The 17,685-nt window shown below is 35.4% G+C and overlaps 1 protein-coding gene across 1 annotated transcript in view; it reads right to left on the bottom strand.

Moving 5' to 3' along the window:
- LOC119189386 overlaps positions 1–17,685 on the bottom strand; it is a 142,989-nt gene that overhangs the window by 109,205 nt on the left and 16,099 nt on the right. The window contains exons 2-3 of the mRNA XM_037438835.1: positions 2,831–3,120; positions 1,644–2,580 (exon numbers count right to left, since the gene is read on the bottom strand). Coding sequence (XP_037294732.1) covers positions 1,644–2,580; positions 2,831–2,946 — 1,053 coding nt within the window. The 5' untranslated portion in view covers positions 2,947–3,120. The remainder of the gene's footprint in view (positions 1–1,643; positions 2,581–2,830; positions 3,121–17,685) is intronic.

The following is a 17,685-nucleotide window of genomic DNA, read 5'->3' as shown; positions in this document are numbered from 1 at the left end:
AGTCATTTCGTAGCTTCATTCAAATTTTTGTGTAAAATTAACAATTTGAAATATTCCTAAGAATTATTTATAATGTCTTGATTTTACATTTTAAATAGTCATCATTTCAGGTAGAAATTGCAGAAATTGGGAAGCTATTTATGTAATTAAAAACAATGATTTCCTGTGACGGTCTGAAAATCAATTCCAGGATTTGAAATCGAATACTTACGAGACAGGAATTAATAAATAATAAAATTAATTTTAATATTATGTAAGATATACGTACACATAATACAGATTAAACATAAAATATAAAAAAATACAAATATTTTTAGAGATTTATCGTTTTTAAAATTAGTTATGTTTATAATAACATCGAAAATATTTAGACGTGAAAAATACGTACATATTTTTATTAGAAAATATCTTTTTAATAATTTTGAAAATATTTTTTTAGCCAATGCCTAATACCTAAGCATTTACTTAAAATTTATTTAATACTTAGACATACAAGTTTACATAATTTAAGACCTAGAAGTGTCAATAAAGAAAGATCTATATTATCCCACTATTCAACCTTTATTTCAAGTTTCAACAAAGATTCATGTTGGATAAATCTACGATTTCTCAAGTCTAGCGCGTGTTTAGATGGCTGGAAGTTGACACATGAAATAAATTATAATTTTACTGGTGGTAGGCCTCTCATATGTAAGAGTCCGCCTGGGTGGGTACCACCGCAATGTCTATTTCTGCCGACAAGCAACAGTGTGTAGTCATTGTTGTGACCCGGTTTGGAGGACTTTGTAACCAATATAACTACTGGACATAATGAGACGTAACATGTCACGTCTCAGGATGCCGAGCGCAGTGGAATACCAAACAATATTTTGTATCTCAAGACGTTGGATAGTGTTTCTACTGTTTATGGGCGGTCGTATCGCTTACCACCAGGCGAACGGCAAGCTCATCTCGTCATTCACAGCAATAAAAAATATATTAGAATGATCCAGTGCAGAAGTCAAGAGCCATTGATGTTAGTCACTTTAACACCTAAACTCTATCTACTAATTTCAAGGCCTTGAATGAGTTGTGATGCATCATTGTTGGGTATAAAACGGAAATATTTCTTTTATACCTGTCATTGGCTGTGTGAAAAACGTGAAGCTATTATAAAAACGCAAGTTCTGACCTATTGGTTTTATAGACCGTGGCATTATGACTCGGAAGTGATACTCTTAGTTGATTATAAAGAATAGGTCTAAGAATAACTACATCCCAGATCGAGCAACAGAAATTTGAGTGAATATTTCGATCAAAAAGTATACTTCAGTTGCTTTGAAAAATTGTGCCTTACATAACAATAGCCTCATTTCGTGTCAGGCATCAGTAAATGCATTAGTTGCGCCTCTGGTTATCCCTTCGGCAATAAAAATATAATATATTTCATAAATATTTCGTTGATAACCAACGTTTATGAATATCTCGTTAAAACTTATGCACATTAAGAAATATTTATATAGCACAATACACTACGTATAAATGACATACATTATTACTACTTAAACATTATACAACCTATTTCTTGACACAGTTCTTACTGTCTAGATTACGTACGAACACAAGCATGCGTCAATATTTAATAAGCTTAAACATGTACTCACCGTGGCACTGTCGCCGTTTATCCCATTTTCAACTAAAATATCCTCAAATAAAATATCGGCTTCGCACGGCGAACATAAATTACTGAGCAATTCACTAAATCTTTCCACTTTTCTAACACATACAGCTCCCAACAGTCCTCCGACATCTTCTTTCACTTTTGGCACTACACTATCGTCTATTTTCACATGATTAACTATTGCTTGATCAGCGGCAGGATTTGTAAAACTATTGTAACTAATTTTGAGCCCTGATTGGTCGTTCAAAACGCAATCGTTCACTCTCAATTCCACGTTCTGACTTTCCGCGTCGTCAACGACGAGGTTATTAAATAAATCGTCAATCTTATCATTGTCTAAACTATTCGAGAGGTCTTTTTCGATTTCGTCAAATATGTCTTCTTCGCCGTTAACCAGCAAAGGTCTTTTTTCTTCGTTCTTCACGCTCATCTTCTTCGCGTTGGTCGTAGAAATTAGCTTTCTAGTATCATCTAGCTTAAACTTTTCGTCAACGTTCCTTCCTTTAGGATTAGTCACTATAAAATTGCTTTTGTCTTTTTCTAAAATATTCTTATTAATGGAATGTTTAAGTTTCGTTTTAATAGCACCAATTTCTCTATCAGACGTATTTTTGTTTTCTTTTTCGCTACTCTGTCTTCTATTTGTGACTGCTTTTTTATCTCTATCAATTATTTTGGAACTCTTGGGTGATTTTGTTTTGCTATCGTCGAGCATTGATTGCGCTGAAGAGCTCCTATTGGACTTTCTCGGGGACGGCGATGTATCAGACTGGGTTGCTGCTGCGGCTCTTAAGCGTGAGGCACGGGTTGTTCTTATAGGCATCGAAGTGGAAGCTGTGTTGAGGTTGAGCTCCGAGGAAGACTTGAGAGGAGTGGCAGGGTCTTCGGGCGGCGTCCGATCGGTTGATTTCTTTGGACGCCTGAAAGTAATACAAAATAAATATTATTATTTTGATCTACTATAGGCAAATAAATTTGTATGATAAAATACAACATAGCCAAATAAAAAATACTATTATAAGAATAATAAAAAGTACAGTTCAGGCAAAATCTTGCTCTTATATTCCAGTTCGTTGGGTTTATATCCTTAATAGCTTTTATCTGACGAATGAAAACTCAGCCTAACAAAATACTAAGATTAGGTATCTCTGATAGTAATTTCAATCTCACCTTTCAGTGACGTTAGAAGAGAACAACGTCGCTGTCCTGGCCGTGAGTTGTTTCCTCCTCTCCTCCTTGTACTTCTGTATCCTGGCCGCTCTGGCCTCTTCCTGGGACTGGCTCATGGCGCTGTCCTCTGACTCCCGTCGTTGTCACGTGCGCCAATAGCTCTCGAACTTTCTATACAATTGCGCTGTCTTCTTACTGTTAATTTTAATCTTGTCTAGCATTGCGGCATCAAGCGCGCTGAAGGGCGGAATACTTGGCAGTGATGAATACAGGCTGGCGGTGCGTGTAACCTGGAACGAGCAAACGTCACTGTTACCATCGCGTCATATGAGAACAGAAAGGTCGACACGAAATCTTAGAACGCCAACAATGATGTTTTATCGGAAAAGTTGCCGTTCGAGAAAACATCAGTCTTTGTTCCATTGTCGCGCGATGTAATAAGGGAATGTTGCCGGTAATTGTCCTGGTTAATTGCGAAATATACAGTCGTACAATGGCCGTGATGCGGCGGAATCGTTATGATTTACAACATTTATCTTGATTTCATATCAGACAAAGAGGTGTGATGAAATTTTCCGATTGGTTTTAACCTCGCCGCCGGATAATATTACAATTCCAAGTGAACTAAGCCATCTGTTATTTAATTATTATTATTATTAATTATAATTTATCAGTGAAGTAAATAATCATTATGCAGTTACTAGTTAGGTTATACGTCCACAGATTTATCATTGTGATTATAGTTCAACTGTATTCGACAATTTCGATGGCTCCTAAGTAAACTACCGTATCTGAAAATAATTGTTTCACTTTTTAGCACTTTGTCATCTAAGTACAGTTTACTACCAAACCCATTAAAAAAATCTTCATTTGTTAACTTTTTTTAATGGGTTTGGAACTAAACAGTACCTCGTTAACGAAACGCAAAAAAGTGTGCATTTTTTCAAACACGATCGTATACTTAGGAGCCATCGATTTCTGTAAAAAGGTATAAACAAATTTGACAGGAACTTTACAAATAATTAATAGAGTGAAAGTATTAACTTTTTTCCTCCTCTCTCCTCAACATAAATGCCAAACATCGTAATATTAATTCAAAGGTCACATCGGATCAACAAAACCAGTGTATCATATCTTACAACAATAAAATATGTCACAACGCTATCTGATTAGATGATTACTGTAAACACCAATCTCATAATAAATAGGACATTATCAACTCTCTTATCAGTATAGACACAAATGCTTGTTTTGTATATAACACAATATTATTATGAATAAATATATAGGTATTTTCACGAAAATATATTTTCTCTAACCCAATACAAACTTTTTGAAATATTTTACAAATATAATTTACGACTGGCCGTCTTGACGTGAACCTCCTTTAAGGCGATACCTCAAGGTCCATTTTCATACATTTTGTTTCACCTTTAATCTGGGTAACTAAACAAGTATTGGCTATCATGGATATTTCGGCCTTTAAAATTTAATATGACGAAATTTTAAAGGCCGAAATATCCATGATTATTAATTATTTTTACGTTTTTCTTTCAACTGCGAGAACTAATCACTAACTAGACGTGAATTTAAATTCTTTACTTGCCAATACTTGTTTAGTTACCCAGATTAAAGGTGAAACAAAATGTATGAAAATGGACCTTGAGGTATCGCCTTAAACGATCCGATCCGGAGGAAATAGCGTCGGGAAATTTGCAATACAGACTGTTGCTCAACATGAAGAATGTATCCACGATCTCCCAAACTGAAACCGTACATACTGTCACTAGACCAAGAAAAGATATTGTGATAGCAATATTAAAATTTTGTATTAACTATATATTCCGGTTTTAAACAGGCCGGCACAATTGTATGAACTAGCGAGGGATAATCAACTTTCGTCAGTCGACACTGTGGGTTCCACTCTTATTACCATCAAATAAAATAGGTTCACAAGCCGCGAAGTAAAAAGAAAAAACAATATTGGACATATTCACCATCTGCGAATATCCTTTTATTCAACCATCACGAATTATAAAATTCCTTCGTAATTACGCATTACTTTAACGAATGCTGTGTACTCCTTTAAGTTGGTTGTGCATCAGAATATGACCATCGTTATATTACTTCTGTATAAAAATTCAATGTATAATCTGCTGGAGAACCTAAAATTAAATAAATAAGTTATATGATTATGTATCTATTTATAATAAACATCGTAGCACACGAGAGCCATCCATCGTTAAGCCAGGTAGTTTAACTATAAACTCTAAACTAGACACCAGTTGATCCCCTTAGCTAGTCTAACACAGAGGATTATTCTAAAGCCACCATTTGTTAGAATTAAAGGCCAACACGGAACATTTTAAAGGTATTTCGTTGGCTTTCTAATCCTATTATACGCCACTGTGTGATAGCATGTAATTTAGGCTTCTGAACACGCTATCGATCACTATATTATTATCGTAAAATAATACCACGATGTGATCACGGACTAATCTACCAGTGATCGGTAATATTTTTCGCGACTATACTGATAGCAGTGATAATTAAATATCTAAATGATAAAAGTGGGAGATCGCAAAAAAAAGCAAAAAATCAGCCCTATATTATATCATCAGAGTACTTGACAAGCCTTCCCGTACTACTGATTAGGTTTAGGCCTTCGTCTACCACACTGGCCTACTGCGACTAAGCAGGCTATCAGCCGCGAAGGGTGAGATTTTCCGAATGGTAACCCGACACAACATAACAAGTACTAATATGCATGAATGCGGTCTGCAAATCATTCTAATGATGGTAAGATTCTACATAAAGAGAAGCCGGTAGGTATCGGGTTATATGGACCCGTCGACACTGCAGGCTATACCAACAAAATTCTATGTGAAATATTCAGATGTGTAGGCTACCATCACTGTTAGAGCGATCGATAATTACCAAAGTAACTATAAATTTATTTTCAAAAATCATGCTACTTAACATAGCAGCACTGTGGACAGGAAACCGTGACGTCCCAACTTCGTTTTCCAATGCAAGCAACTAATTAGATCAGATCAACACGATTCGAAATGGATTGCTTGACCTCAGGAAAGCGGTTGTAAGAAAGTTTTATATTTGTGCAAAAGGCACATTACGCCACCCAGAAAGCAGGGGAATTTATGTTGTAACATAGGAATGATAAACGGGTGCAGCGAATATAACTTTATTACGCTGAGAAAATTAAGTACTAAAATATGACAGCTAAAGTGGGTGCTTATGAAATATACTTAATTAAGGTTACGAAAGACACCACTCGACGCAGTCGACTGGGGTTTCCAAACTATCTAATAAGTTATACAAGACTAGAATATATAAGTAAGATAGTAGTAAGATAGTAAAACACTATAATATAATAATAACCCCGAAAACCTTTTGTAACAGTTCGCCATGGACTACAAACCACAGATCTAGTATGCAGACATCACTCTTCTACAAAATATAGTCGACAGCATATTCAAAGAGCGGGAAAATTAAATACAATCAAACATCTCTCCACTTTTATAGTCAGTGTTATTTGACAGAACTCAAAAAAAGTTTTAATAAAAATAATAATTTACTGTTTTATTGATCCGGCATTGCAAATTAGAATCTAAATCAATCAGTAGCAAACTTCATAATTAGTTATCACTAAAAGCGATAAAATCAAAACGGTTATATCCATAACCTCTACTGTTAATTATGCTAATGGATGGCACTGGTTCGGCAACAACGCCTCCCTTGTCGATCTTACGACTCGTAAACATCATATTTACAACTAGCATTTGACACATCTATAATGAATAAATACGTGTCCGTCTGTAACTTGGTAATATTTTTAAAAATACTTTCGGTTAACTAAAACTTAAGTTTTACAAAAATATTTTTTTTTTTACGAAATAATTTTAAGTTTCCGTCAAAGGAATAGAATCCTGAACCAAGGCTGTAATTACTTAAGACGTAATATGTAGCAGCTAATAACCTGTTACCAAAATCTAAATACAGGTTTTAATTCCCATCTTATTGTACATGCCTATCCTAAAAGGGCTACACTAGTTTTTGACGCTTTTTTTGACAAGGAGAAGACGCTTCAGAGGATATTGACAATACTTTACCTCTGAGAAGGACGTTAAAACAGTAGAAGCCGTGGACAAAACTAGCCTGTTCTCGATATAATTATCGTAACGTTTACGACTGTGTTGACATTGTGTCAGGGCATCAAACCTTCATCAAGGCGATAAGTAATAAGGTAGGTCTATATCAAAATTAACGAGAGTTACTCTTGTACACCAATATTATAGTTATCTAAAATTACTAGACATTACAATAGAACTATTTTACAGATATTAAATATTATATATTATATTATTAATATACGTTTTTTTATAAAGTCTAACATTCGCATAAACATTAGAAATCATTATTACTAGGCATTATGTTAAATCGATACCTTCTCGCTTAGGACTAAAACCACAGTGTCTGACGTTTCGAATGACGTTGTGTCATCCATGGGCTGGTGAATTATATCAGGCGGCCATGTTGCTGGCCAATCTTTCAGTAGTATGAAAATCTTTTATAAATAGTAGTCACACTGGAGACCTCTTCGTCTGTAGAGTAAATAAGTCAACTCGACCAGAGTTTCGCGTCGAATTGGCTAGCATGAAGCTAGCCGCTATACTCGTTCCATAATACGTTACATCACTCGCTAGTTTCTATGTTCATTTATGCCTAACTTCAAAACGCCCTTAAAGAAGTAGGTATATTATTATTGCACATTGAACGATCATTGAGACGGACTTGCTTATTCGCAGGCTAATTACTATAAAAAAAAATATAGGTATAAGTAAATTAAATTTGATGGAAGTGTTCCATCCTAGTACAATAAAAGTTAAAAAGGAAAATGTATTCATAATAAATATTCAACTTATTGAGTAGGTAACAAACAATTTTACAAAACAAAACGTGTAGGAGAAAGAGCAGTTAAGGCTATTTTTATTTTTGTTTATTTAATAAGCACAATGTAACTCCTTCGCATTTCTCCACGGGCTTAAACGTGTCTACAATTATCTATATATAGTGTGTTTACAAAAGATTGTTTTACGACTTCATATAAAATCGACTTCTCGAAACACCACTCTAATTAATTAAACGATTGAGAACTTGCATACGTTATTGTTAATTATCGCAATAATTAAGCTGAGTCTAGTATTTTATTAGTTGAAGTTAATTAAATGGCCGTTTAATAAGTTAGTCTCATTTAACTACTAGTATTTAAGTTTTTAATAGTACTTGCAGATATAAACTAACGTTTATCAAATATTTTAGTGACCTTTCACAAACATCAACAATCGTTTTAATATAATGAAATCAATGTCATGAATTGGAACTTTTACACATAGTTTACGTAAAATTTATTTTTTTATACCCTTCTATTTCTACAGAAAATTACTCATTTATAGGTACAGGTCTTTATCCATCTTTTATGTATATAAGCAAATTTCTTTTATGTAACATATGGACACTAACAACTTTGGCACAACTGAACAACTTGAAACAGCTCCACGTCTTTCCAACCCTTAGGTTTCAACATAAACTAGGGGACGGTGATACGACAAGAGGATTAAAAAGTTTTTAATCCATTGGTAAAACGTTTGCGGTCACAGTCGAATAAAAAACGAGTTGAATTTGTGTTCGCGTCACAATTAAGTCTTCCGGCTTAACCGTCCCCATCGCACCGTCTCGTGACGTTTGAATTAAGCTTCCACAAGCACTTGTTTAAGCCAACACAACGATAACAACTGTCGAGTGGTCCTGTCAACATTATGGACCTACCGTACATGAATCAATAAACTACTTTATTTATTGCAATGCAATTTAAATACACTTAAGTCCTGACAAAACGTACTTGAATTGTAATGTCTTACTAGTAATTGACGCAAGAAAGTGAGAACGAGAATGGTGACATGCAAAAACTTCTATAGACATTGTATCATGATGTAGACCGAAATTTTGTCTACAACATCAACGGATAGATACGACCAGCAGAGTAACTGTCTCACAGAAACACAACGTAAAATGGCACTATGATATTGGTTATTGCATTTCGTATGGCGGGAAAATTTCAAGAGGCAAAAGCACTCTCATTCGCTAGCCACTAAACGTTTCTTTAAAGACAGGTATTCTTTATTCTTCTGACATTATGGGTGTTTATGGATGTTGGGAATCAGTATACGGATCAAACATCTACGATATTTCCATATTATGAAAATTTAAGAGCTTTAGAGATCACTCATTAATAGGTAACTTGCTAGTTTACCGACCTTCCATAAAAAGAACTCTATTAACAAACGGTTCGCAACAACTGAGTACAAGATATGTTCATAACAAATCATTAGTCACTAGTATCACGTGTCAATGCAGAATAATGCAAGCCCGCACAGTAATGAGTGGTCATTTGTTTTGCAGATCACTTCTATTCTCGTAGCACCAAGGTAAATCAATCAGCATTAATCAACACGTGTGCCGTATATAGTGACACTTTACAATCGGATATGGATCGATTGCGTTTACGTTCATTCAATTTGGAAAACTTTCTTTTGTTTATAATATTTGCCACTAGTTTATGGATTTGATAACACACATATACATCATGCAGTCATCCTCGAGGGGGTAAGCGGATGCAACCAGGGTACCCAGTTTTCGCCTGTGTGCCCCATGTTATAGGGGGCGAGCCTATCGGCATCTTGGGCACCAATTCTAAGCTCCGACTTGACACTAACCAGAAAAATATCACTTTGCCCAACCCCAGGATTTCACAGAATAGTAAAAACTTCGGCAAACCATGAATATTATGTGTCCCCAACCTAAACCACATGAGAATACAGGTTTAAGCTAAAATTTTTCCATACTTATGGCTAAGTTCCTTGAAACATCCCCAGTCGTGACAATAGCATGCATTAAGGAGTACTTCTCCGATGTCACACATTACAACTGGTACGTATGAAGGATTTGATGAGCCGCTTCGAAGTTTTACTTCTTTTTAAAGTAGTTAGTAGGGTGACAATAGCTCTCACCATCCTATTCTCGGAAAAAAATATTCCTCAACAATTTTTAATGTATCGTTGATCTTCAATTTAGAAGCTAAGAAGAAAACATTTTCTAAATCTTCTCATGCGAATCCAGTTTCATTTGATCAGAACCAAGATTATTTTTTACTACGATCCTTATTAGCTGTGACTTCTCGGAAACAACTTTCTAGATTCTAGAAAGGCGATACGAATGTTTTTGTGACCAAAGACTAATAACATTGAATTAGGAATACGAATTTCTTTTAAACCACGGTTTGGTTAATAACTGGTCGCTACACATTGATGAACGTGTATAAAGCTCGCAATCTCTAAAGATGTCATCTTAATGAATCCTTTGTTCGAACAGTATCATGTTTCAACATAAAAAGAATCTATTATTCAGAGCCGGTTGATACAAACAATACATAAGAAGAATTCGTTTACCAAATCCAAGATGTATTTGATACAAATAATTTTTAGGATTACGAAAAATATATCTTATATTATTTTACAAACATTAATGTTTGACATGACCTCTAAGAAAACGTAATACATCATAACATAGTTAAATTAATAACGAAGACCAAACCATTACTAACAAATGCTAATAGCACTGTGTAACAAATCATTATAAGCTCTTACTATTTGTATATATTAAAAACCATTATTTCATCACGAAGTCCATTAGTCGTTCAATATTGAAGTGTTTCTTTCCATCGCCCGTCCACACAATAGATGAATCACTGCTGTTATAAAAACATGATTGTTTATAAAATATTACTTACGAGCCTCTATTGCATGTTTATTACTTAAGAAAACCTAAGTCAAGCTCAGGGTTGCCGACCATATTACAAAATAGAAAACTGGATTAATTTGTTAAACTTGCAAATTGTGTTTGAAAGGAATTTTGTCTTCGAATTGGAAAATTACGTTGAAAGTTTGTTGATAATACAATTGACGCCTTTGGATCTCTGTTCCCTAGCCAACAAGTTAACTAAAATGTCTACTTATAACACAATTGATTTTGAGCCGTTTGCAAATCATAATATAACCTGTTTCTTTTTAGCAAATAAGAATACCTTACAATCGAAGGCATCGTCTATTTCACAGAATGTTGTTGGAAATTATTTAAGCGAAACGTTAATATAACTACACCAATCAAATTAAAACCATCACCAAGACTGATTTTAAATACTTTAACATCTATCTAAGAGCTATAATGACAGCCGAATACCAAACATTCTTTGCACACAAACAAAGTCGTAAGCGCAGCTAGTTCGATTATAAATCTTGAAACATTTTTCTCAGAAAAAGGTGACAAAGATGTTTTAAAAATAAGCCCATTACCATCGTGTTGTGTCGAAACGATCTATTTTAACACCATGAATGTTACTGACATTCCTCTATCGAATGTAACAAGTGATATATGATTCATTCAAACACATAGAAATATAACACATGACAAAAATTGCTTTCTCTTTCTAACACTTGAGCTGTTAGCGAACATAGACAATGTAAACGAATTAAGTAAATTCACAAAAGAGACAAAAGATTGATAGAATCTTGTCAGTTGCAATCGCTTCGGCCTTCGTTCGATAGTTATCAATGATACCGTAACGTAGCTCATAGCTCAAGTTAGTTTATTTGAACGCATCAGTTTCCTCGATTTACGGTTCCGTTTTGTCATTTATTTCTCTAGTTTGTAACAGTCTGAACTGACGCAGTGAACTTTAATCTTCCTTCACTTCAGTCATCGCCGCTCCAGTTGTTCCACACAAGGAAACTTGGAAGTTAATAAAGTACCATCAGTACTTTGATTTTTACAGTTTCATAAAAGACGGCATTGAGGAAAACGACACGAGGCGAAATAAAGAAACAGGGTGGAACAATTCCTTTTTTACAAGTAAAGAAGCATTTGAATTCGTATACATTTAACGAATTCTATTAAATCCAAAAATTTTATGCTATTGTTTTAAAAACTGTTTTATGTACTACGTCATATTGTATATTTTTTTTCAGTGACCCCTCTGCACTTGACAATAAGTGGAGTGGGGTCCAAAAGAATGTCGACTGACGAGAGATGATTAAACCTCGGCAGTCAACACAATTATGCCTGCCTGTTGGAACCGAATATACACTGGTTGATCCCGGAACGCGGCACACTTACATGGGCCATTATGGCGAGTTTTAACATCTTCTGTACGGTGGTCACTATCCGGGCGGATACAAAATATATCCTACAACCAGCAATGTAAATAGAATACAGATTAAACTAATTTTCGGATTCTATCGCGGTTTTTTATATTTTAAAAAGTAAGCTAAAATTTTTAAAAATTTGTATAATTGTAAAATGTCGCTAGATATTGTAACTTTGACTTTACGGATGAACAACACCTCAGTCCCCCCCGTGACCATGAAGGTTGGAAAGTCATCGAAACGTCGTGAGAAAACTAAAATATAAAAAACCGCTATAGAATCCGAAAATTAATTTAATTTCAATATCTAACATTATAGAATAGAGATCTTAGGACTACAGTAATAATTTTTAACTGTAGTTACAGTTAAGAATACGACAACCCTTACTATCGACCTCGTACGGGCTTAGAAATTATGTCTACACGACAAACTGTAATTGGCATTGACATTGTACTTAATGTTAAGTCGAAGAAGTACGTATTAATGTATGTCAGTATTGTCGTAAATTTTTACCATGGTAACAAGTTAAAAACATTACTTAGAGAGAGCCATAACTCTCGTAATAAAATAATGATCTATTCCAAAATTGTTAATTTGTGGGAATCGTCAAAAAACTCGTTTTTGTTTGCGACCATGGCACGGAACACATGTAGTACAAAGTGGGTGTCATGAATGTACCTCTGCCTACTCAGACGTGTGAATAAAGGCGTGATATGTGTGTTTTTTGTACCCTCAATCCTGAGAAAAATTATCATTATTTATCAAATATAGTCCGATTTAGAAATTCAATCCATTTTAATCTAAAATAAATTTAGACTAAAATCACACCAATTTCAATGAGGCAGTTTCCTGTTAGTTTACAGATGAAGGCTCAATAGTCAAAGCGTTTTAAACTCTTGACTAGCACCATTGCATAAAAAAAAATATCTTTCAAACCATCTGTACCAGACAGTTCTAAAGACAAAAACGTTTGCGAAGGATTGAGATCTTTCCAATTTGCGAACGAGAAAAACGGTCACCATTTAGCGAGTTGAGGCGGTGAATCTATTTGCTTACTTTCATAAAGTGACATCGGTATTGGTGTTAAAAATCAAACTTTGTCGGCAAAATCTTTAGCATATTTTACTGCGTTAAATCTTTGAATTCTTTCAGTGACTTCTTCATTGCAAATGAATAATATATATTTGTATCTAAATTTATGTGTGTATTCTTTGTGAATTATCGTTTGCTTTAACGGTGAAGGTAAACATAGAGAAGTTCTTTATAGGAATATTGAGGGTGTGTAAATTCTACCAATTCGCAACAGGCCAGCGTGGTGTACTAAGGTCTAATCGCTCTCAGGAGTAGACCCGTGCCCAGCAGTGGGACAGTGTAATATAACACAGGACTTGTATTATCATTTATATTTATTACTTTTTTTATAAATTTCCTGAATTACGCTTACATCTTTTGAACAAACGTTTTAAACGAAAAAAAATATTCACAAACAGTTTACAGAACTATGGATCAGCAAAAATAGCGCATGTTGGCTGAGGACATCTACTTAAATTAACATTCTTTATAACTGACTTAATACCGAGTCTAGACACATTTGATACTGCTGCCCGCATCTGTAAAATAATGTCCATCGCCAAGCGTTGAGCATTAAACTTAAATGTATTGTACCATAACTTTGCCCAAGTTGGGATGAGGCTTATAGGTAAATGACAAAGTAACATCTGCGCGGTACAATATTAAGAAGATTGAACGGATTTCGGGACAACAACAAAAACAAATGGCGAAGATTTGAATAGAATATTGTATTAGCGTCTGTTTTGTAAAGCAATAAAAGATATCATTGTAACAATTACACCAGACTACTGTTTCTTCATATTACGGAATGCTTAACGTTATAAAAATCATGGTAGGTATATCTGTATCTACTCGGTTTTAGATTTTTATATATTTTTCTTGTACAAGAAATATCTGAAAGCGATTATACTTATTCTTATGCTAGCAAAATAAAATCTACAGTAATATGATTCAGTTGAAGTTTTTATTTCTTCCAGTATTTGTTTAAACAATCTCTTCTATATATTAAACAGTTACTGTCAAAAGTACCACGTACTGAATACGTGTAAATTATTCTATAATAGCCTATTTATTCACCTGTCAAAGCAATTGAACCATATAATCAAACAGTTGACCCGATCAAGATCAAAACATCATGTGACCGCGTCCAATGTTGCACATCTTATTATCTCCTAGTGACAAATCTAGATTGAGACTATGCGATTATCTTACCGCAGCATTGGACTTTATCAAAATTAGGATTCTGGGACATTACCCTGTCGTAATATTTAACCCTGAGTGGTGTATATGTATCACAATATGCTATCAGACGACTGACTCGTGAGAAGAGATAATCTATTTATATTTTTTATCTTTAACGACCGCTGCATTGTTCATACAGTTACTGATTGTAGGTATGTGGACTTTCAAGGTAGTAGGACTATCGTTCTATCTTAGTCGAGACCATAGCAACTTCTGGTTCTGCTATCAACAGTAAGCAAGTACTGATGTATTCTGGTTGTAGATATTGCAATCAGTATAAGTATTAGTTATTGTGAGACTCAACATGGGTGCGATGTGATCATTGTCATTTATACTAGAAAAAGAAAAACTAAGCAGAAAACATCACCATTGGAAAGAGGACGTTTGTTTTGTAAAAAAAAACCTATTAAGCACTAATCGATATGCCGTTGCTTAGCAAATGCGATGCAGGTGTAAATCCATACGGGGAATACCGGGACGGACCTTACTGACTAATGGTTTCCACGCAATGACTAGTAGAGGTAAAAAAAAGTCTCAAGTACACCAAGTGTTTGTTTTTCATCGCTCTGTTCTTCAATAAATATTTTTCTTTAGAGGACATAGGCTTGAGAGGCAAGAGGAATAAATAATAATAATAGTACTACGAAACGCAAAACCAGCGAAGTAACGCAATATTCCTCATCGACCATTATTATTCCGGCCCGCTTAATTCTCCACGCTTCACTTACAGCCCCAATATCTGAGCTCATAACTTCACCTACAAAAACTCCACAATCTTATCTCAAAGATAGCGCGGGAATGCTAAAAATTAACTCCGGACGAGACTGCAAAAAGCTAATTGCACTACGACACACACTTGGATAAGTATTTCTCAATAGCCAGCAAGTCGCGTGTTGCTCTCAGTCTAATTCACACGAGCAAAGACGCGACACGATTACATTGGGGTTTTATGACGACAAAACATGCGCAGATCCGTAATAGACCCCGTTCAGGCGAGAAGCTTTTTTCTATAGAGCAGTGGTTCTCAAACTTTTTAAATGACGGAACCCTTTTGGGAAGCAAAATACTTGATGGAACCCTGCAATAAAACAATTGTTTTTATAAATGTATTTTTTATTAATCAGCATAATAAAAGTACAATGTAACAGTTACTAATTATTATTGAGAGAGGTATTTTGATTTTTTTTTTCTAAGTTCTTGCGGAACCCCGACAGAGGTATCACGGAGCCCTAGGGTTCCGCGGAACACACTTAGAGTATAGCTGCTATAGAGATACAGACCCCGCAGTCAGCATCGGGGGAATGAAGCGAATGGGGTACTAGAATCCCCCGGCCTAGCGACTGCAGGGCCCTGGAGGAGAATTGGAAGAGGACAATAGGAAGTAAAAGTGGACAAATGTCTCCCCCCTCCCTGCATGGGCGTGCAATCGGTGTGGCGTTGTAGTTGTGTCGGTGTAGCATTCACGGTATCATTTCACAACGAGCAATTATAATTAAACAAATAAGTACACCAGTTTTATTGGAACGATATTTCAGACTTAAGGATTTGCATTTCTACCTGCATGCCTATATATTCTTTAAGATTTTTTATTTTATAAGTACACATATGTGCGTTTGAAATGGAACCGTTCCAGACACGCCGTGCAAACGCTACTAACAAATTCACTGCGCGGTGGACGCACGTTCGACACCAGTTATGTGAACGAGGCCTTACCGAGTGCCAATGACCGTTCGTGACATGAATGCACTAAAAATTAAGGATTAAATAGTGCACAACACACTATCGATATTTAGGAATGCATTCACTCAAATTCTTACGAGGATAAAATTCTCGCTAATTTTGGAATAGCTAAAATAATAAAACATAACAAATTGTTCCGGATCGTTGCTAATTAGCAACAATTGTTCATCAAAGGAATGTCTCTCAACTAAGCCTATATACATAACAGAGCTTAACTTACGATTGCGTATCAATTATTATCCGCGATTAAATACGATTCACATAGAGGTAAACGACCTCGTCGATAGCGAATGTAATTTACGGATTAAAAATAAAATCTCGACTTCATTCATAAGTATTCGATATCAATGTAACCTTATGAATCGATGAAATTCTCAAGCATCATTCGATCCGTCTTGAGTTAATGAATTAAATCAGTATTCAAGTCGCATCGGTGCTCTCGAAAAACCGCATTAATATGTAGTTCGAATAAACTTAAATCAGCTCAAAGAGATGCTTTAAATGGAATATCAACTTACGCAAAAAAGAGTGAAACCACCAAAGGGGGACCAGTTATGAACGTTGCGAACAGAATGACTATTTATAGAGTACGTAACTAATGTCGAATGACGATAACCGCTGTTTATTGAGAATGAACGGAGACAATTTTGATGTACGCTGTTGGCAGACGGAAATCAGTCTTTTCCATCTTTGATTGACGTTTATTGATTGGACTTTCTGCAAAACGTCGCGTCGCTCCAGTTACACGTCGGAATCAGTCACCTGTTATCCGATAGAGTTATCTCCGGCCCATTTGAAAGTGAAACATGTTTAAACATGACTGACGCGACACGTAATGGGCGATAATACACGATGTCAATATTTGCATTTCTCATAAGGTGAACAGCGTCTCAAAATATCAAGTCTGCGGACTTTCCACGCGCTATCTTAAGGCGCAACAAACCGCGTAATGCGACCACTTTCTTCGTTGGCGGATCTAATTTTAAAGGAATATAGAAGTTTGGCCATTTTAAAAGTTTCGACTCCGAAGGATCTAGAACATTTTGGGAAACCGCTACACCTAATGTCCTGCAGATACTTTGCGGCAGACCATTAACATATTGCGGCGAAATTATAACGAAATTAAAATATCAGACGCGTTAGTTACCAAAAGCGTAAATGATTTAAATGCGTATGTAAATCAAGAGCCAAACATAGTAAAATCACATATTCGAAATCGCAACAAGTTAGCGGACCGAGTATGAGTCACATGTTCCAGGCAACTTGTTTCGAGTTTTTGCCGGGAGAAAACACGGCCATAACTTAGATCAAAAGTGGACAAGACAGGCCACATGCTGGGCAAGTTGCGACACTCGTACACTTAGCGACATGTGCTAAATGTCAATTCGATCAAAGTAACGGTCCGAGATATTTATACAGTGGAAATGTAATCATAATAATCATTGCAACCGACATGTCTGCCCGCAACTTGATAATTATCGCGACTGCAGGAAACCATTACTACACAAGAGGAAGTCCCCGCGT

The sequence above is a fragment of the Manduca sexta genome, chromosome 15, assembly GCF_014839805.1.
Source record: "Manduca sexta isolate Smith_Timp_Sample1 chromosome 15, JHU_Msex_v1.0, whole genome shotgun sequence".
In the NCBI taxonomy this organism is placed as follows: domain Eukaryota; kingdom Metazoa; phylum Arthropoda; class Insecta; order Lepidoptera; family Sphingidae; genus Manduca; species Manduca sexta.
Note: the sequence above shows the minus strand (reverse complement) of the source record. Positions and strands in the feature narration are given on the sequence as shown.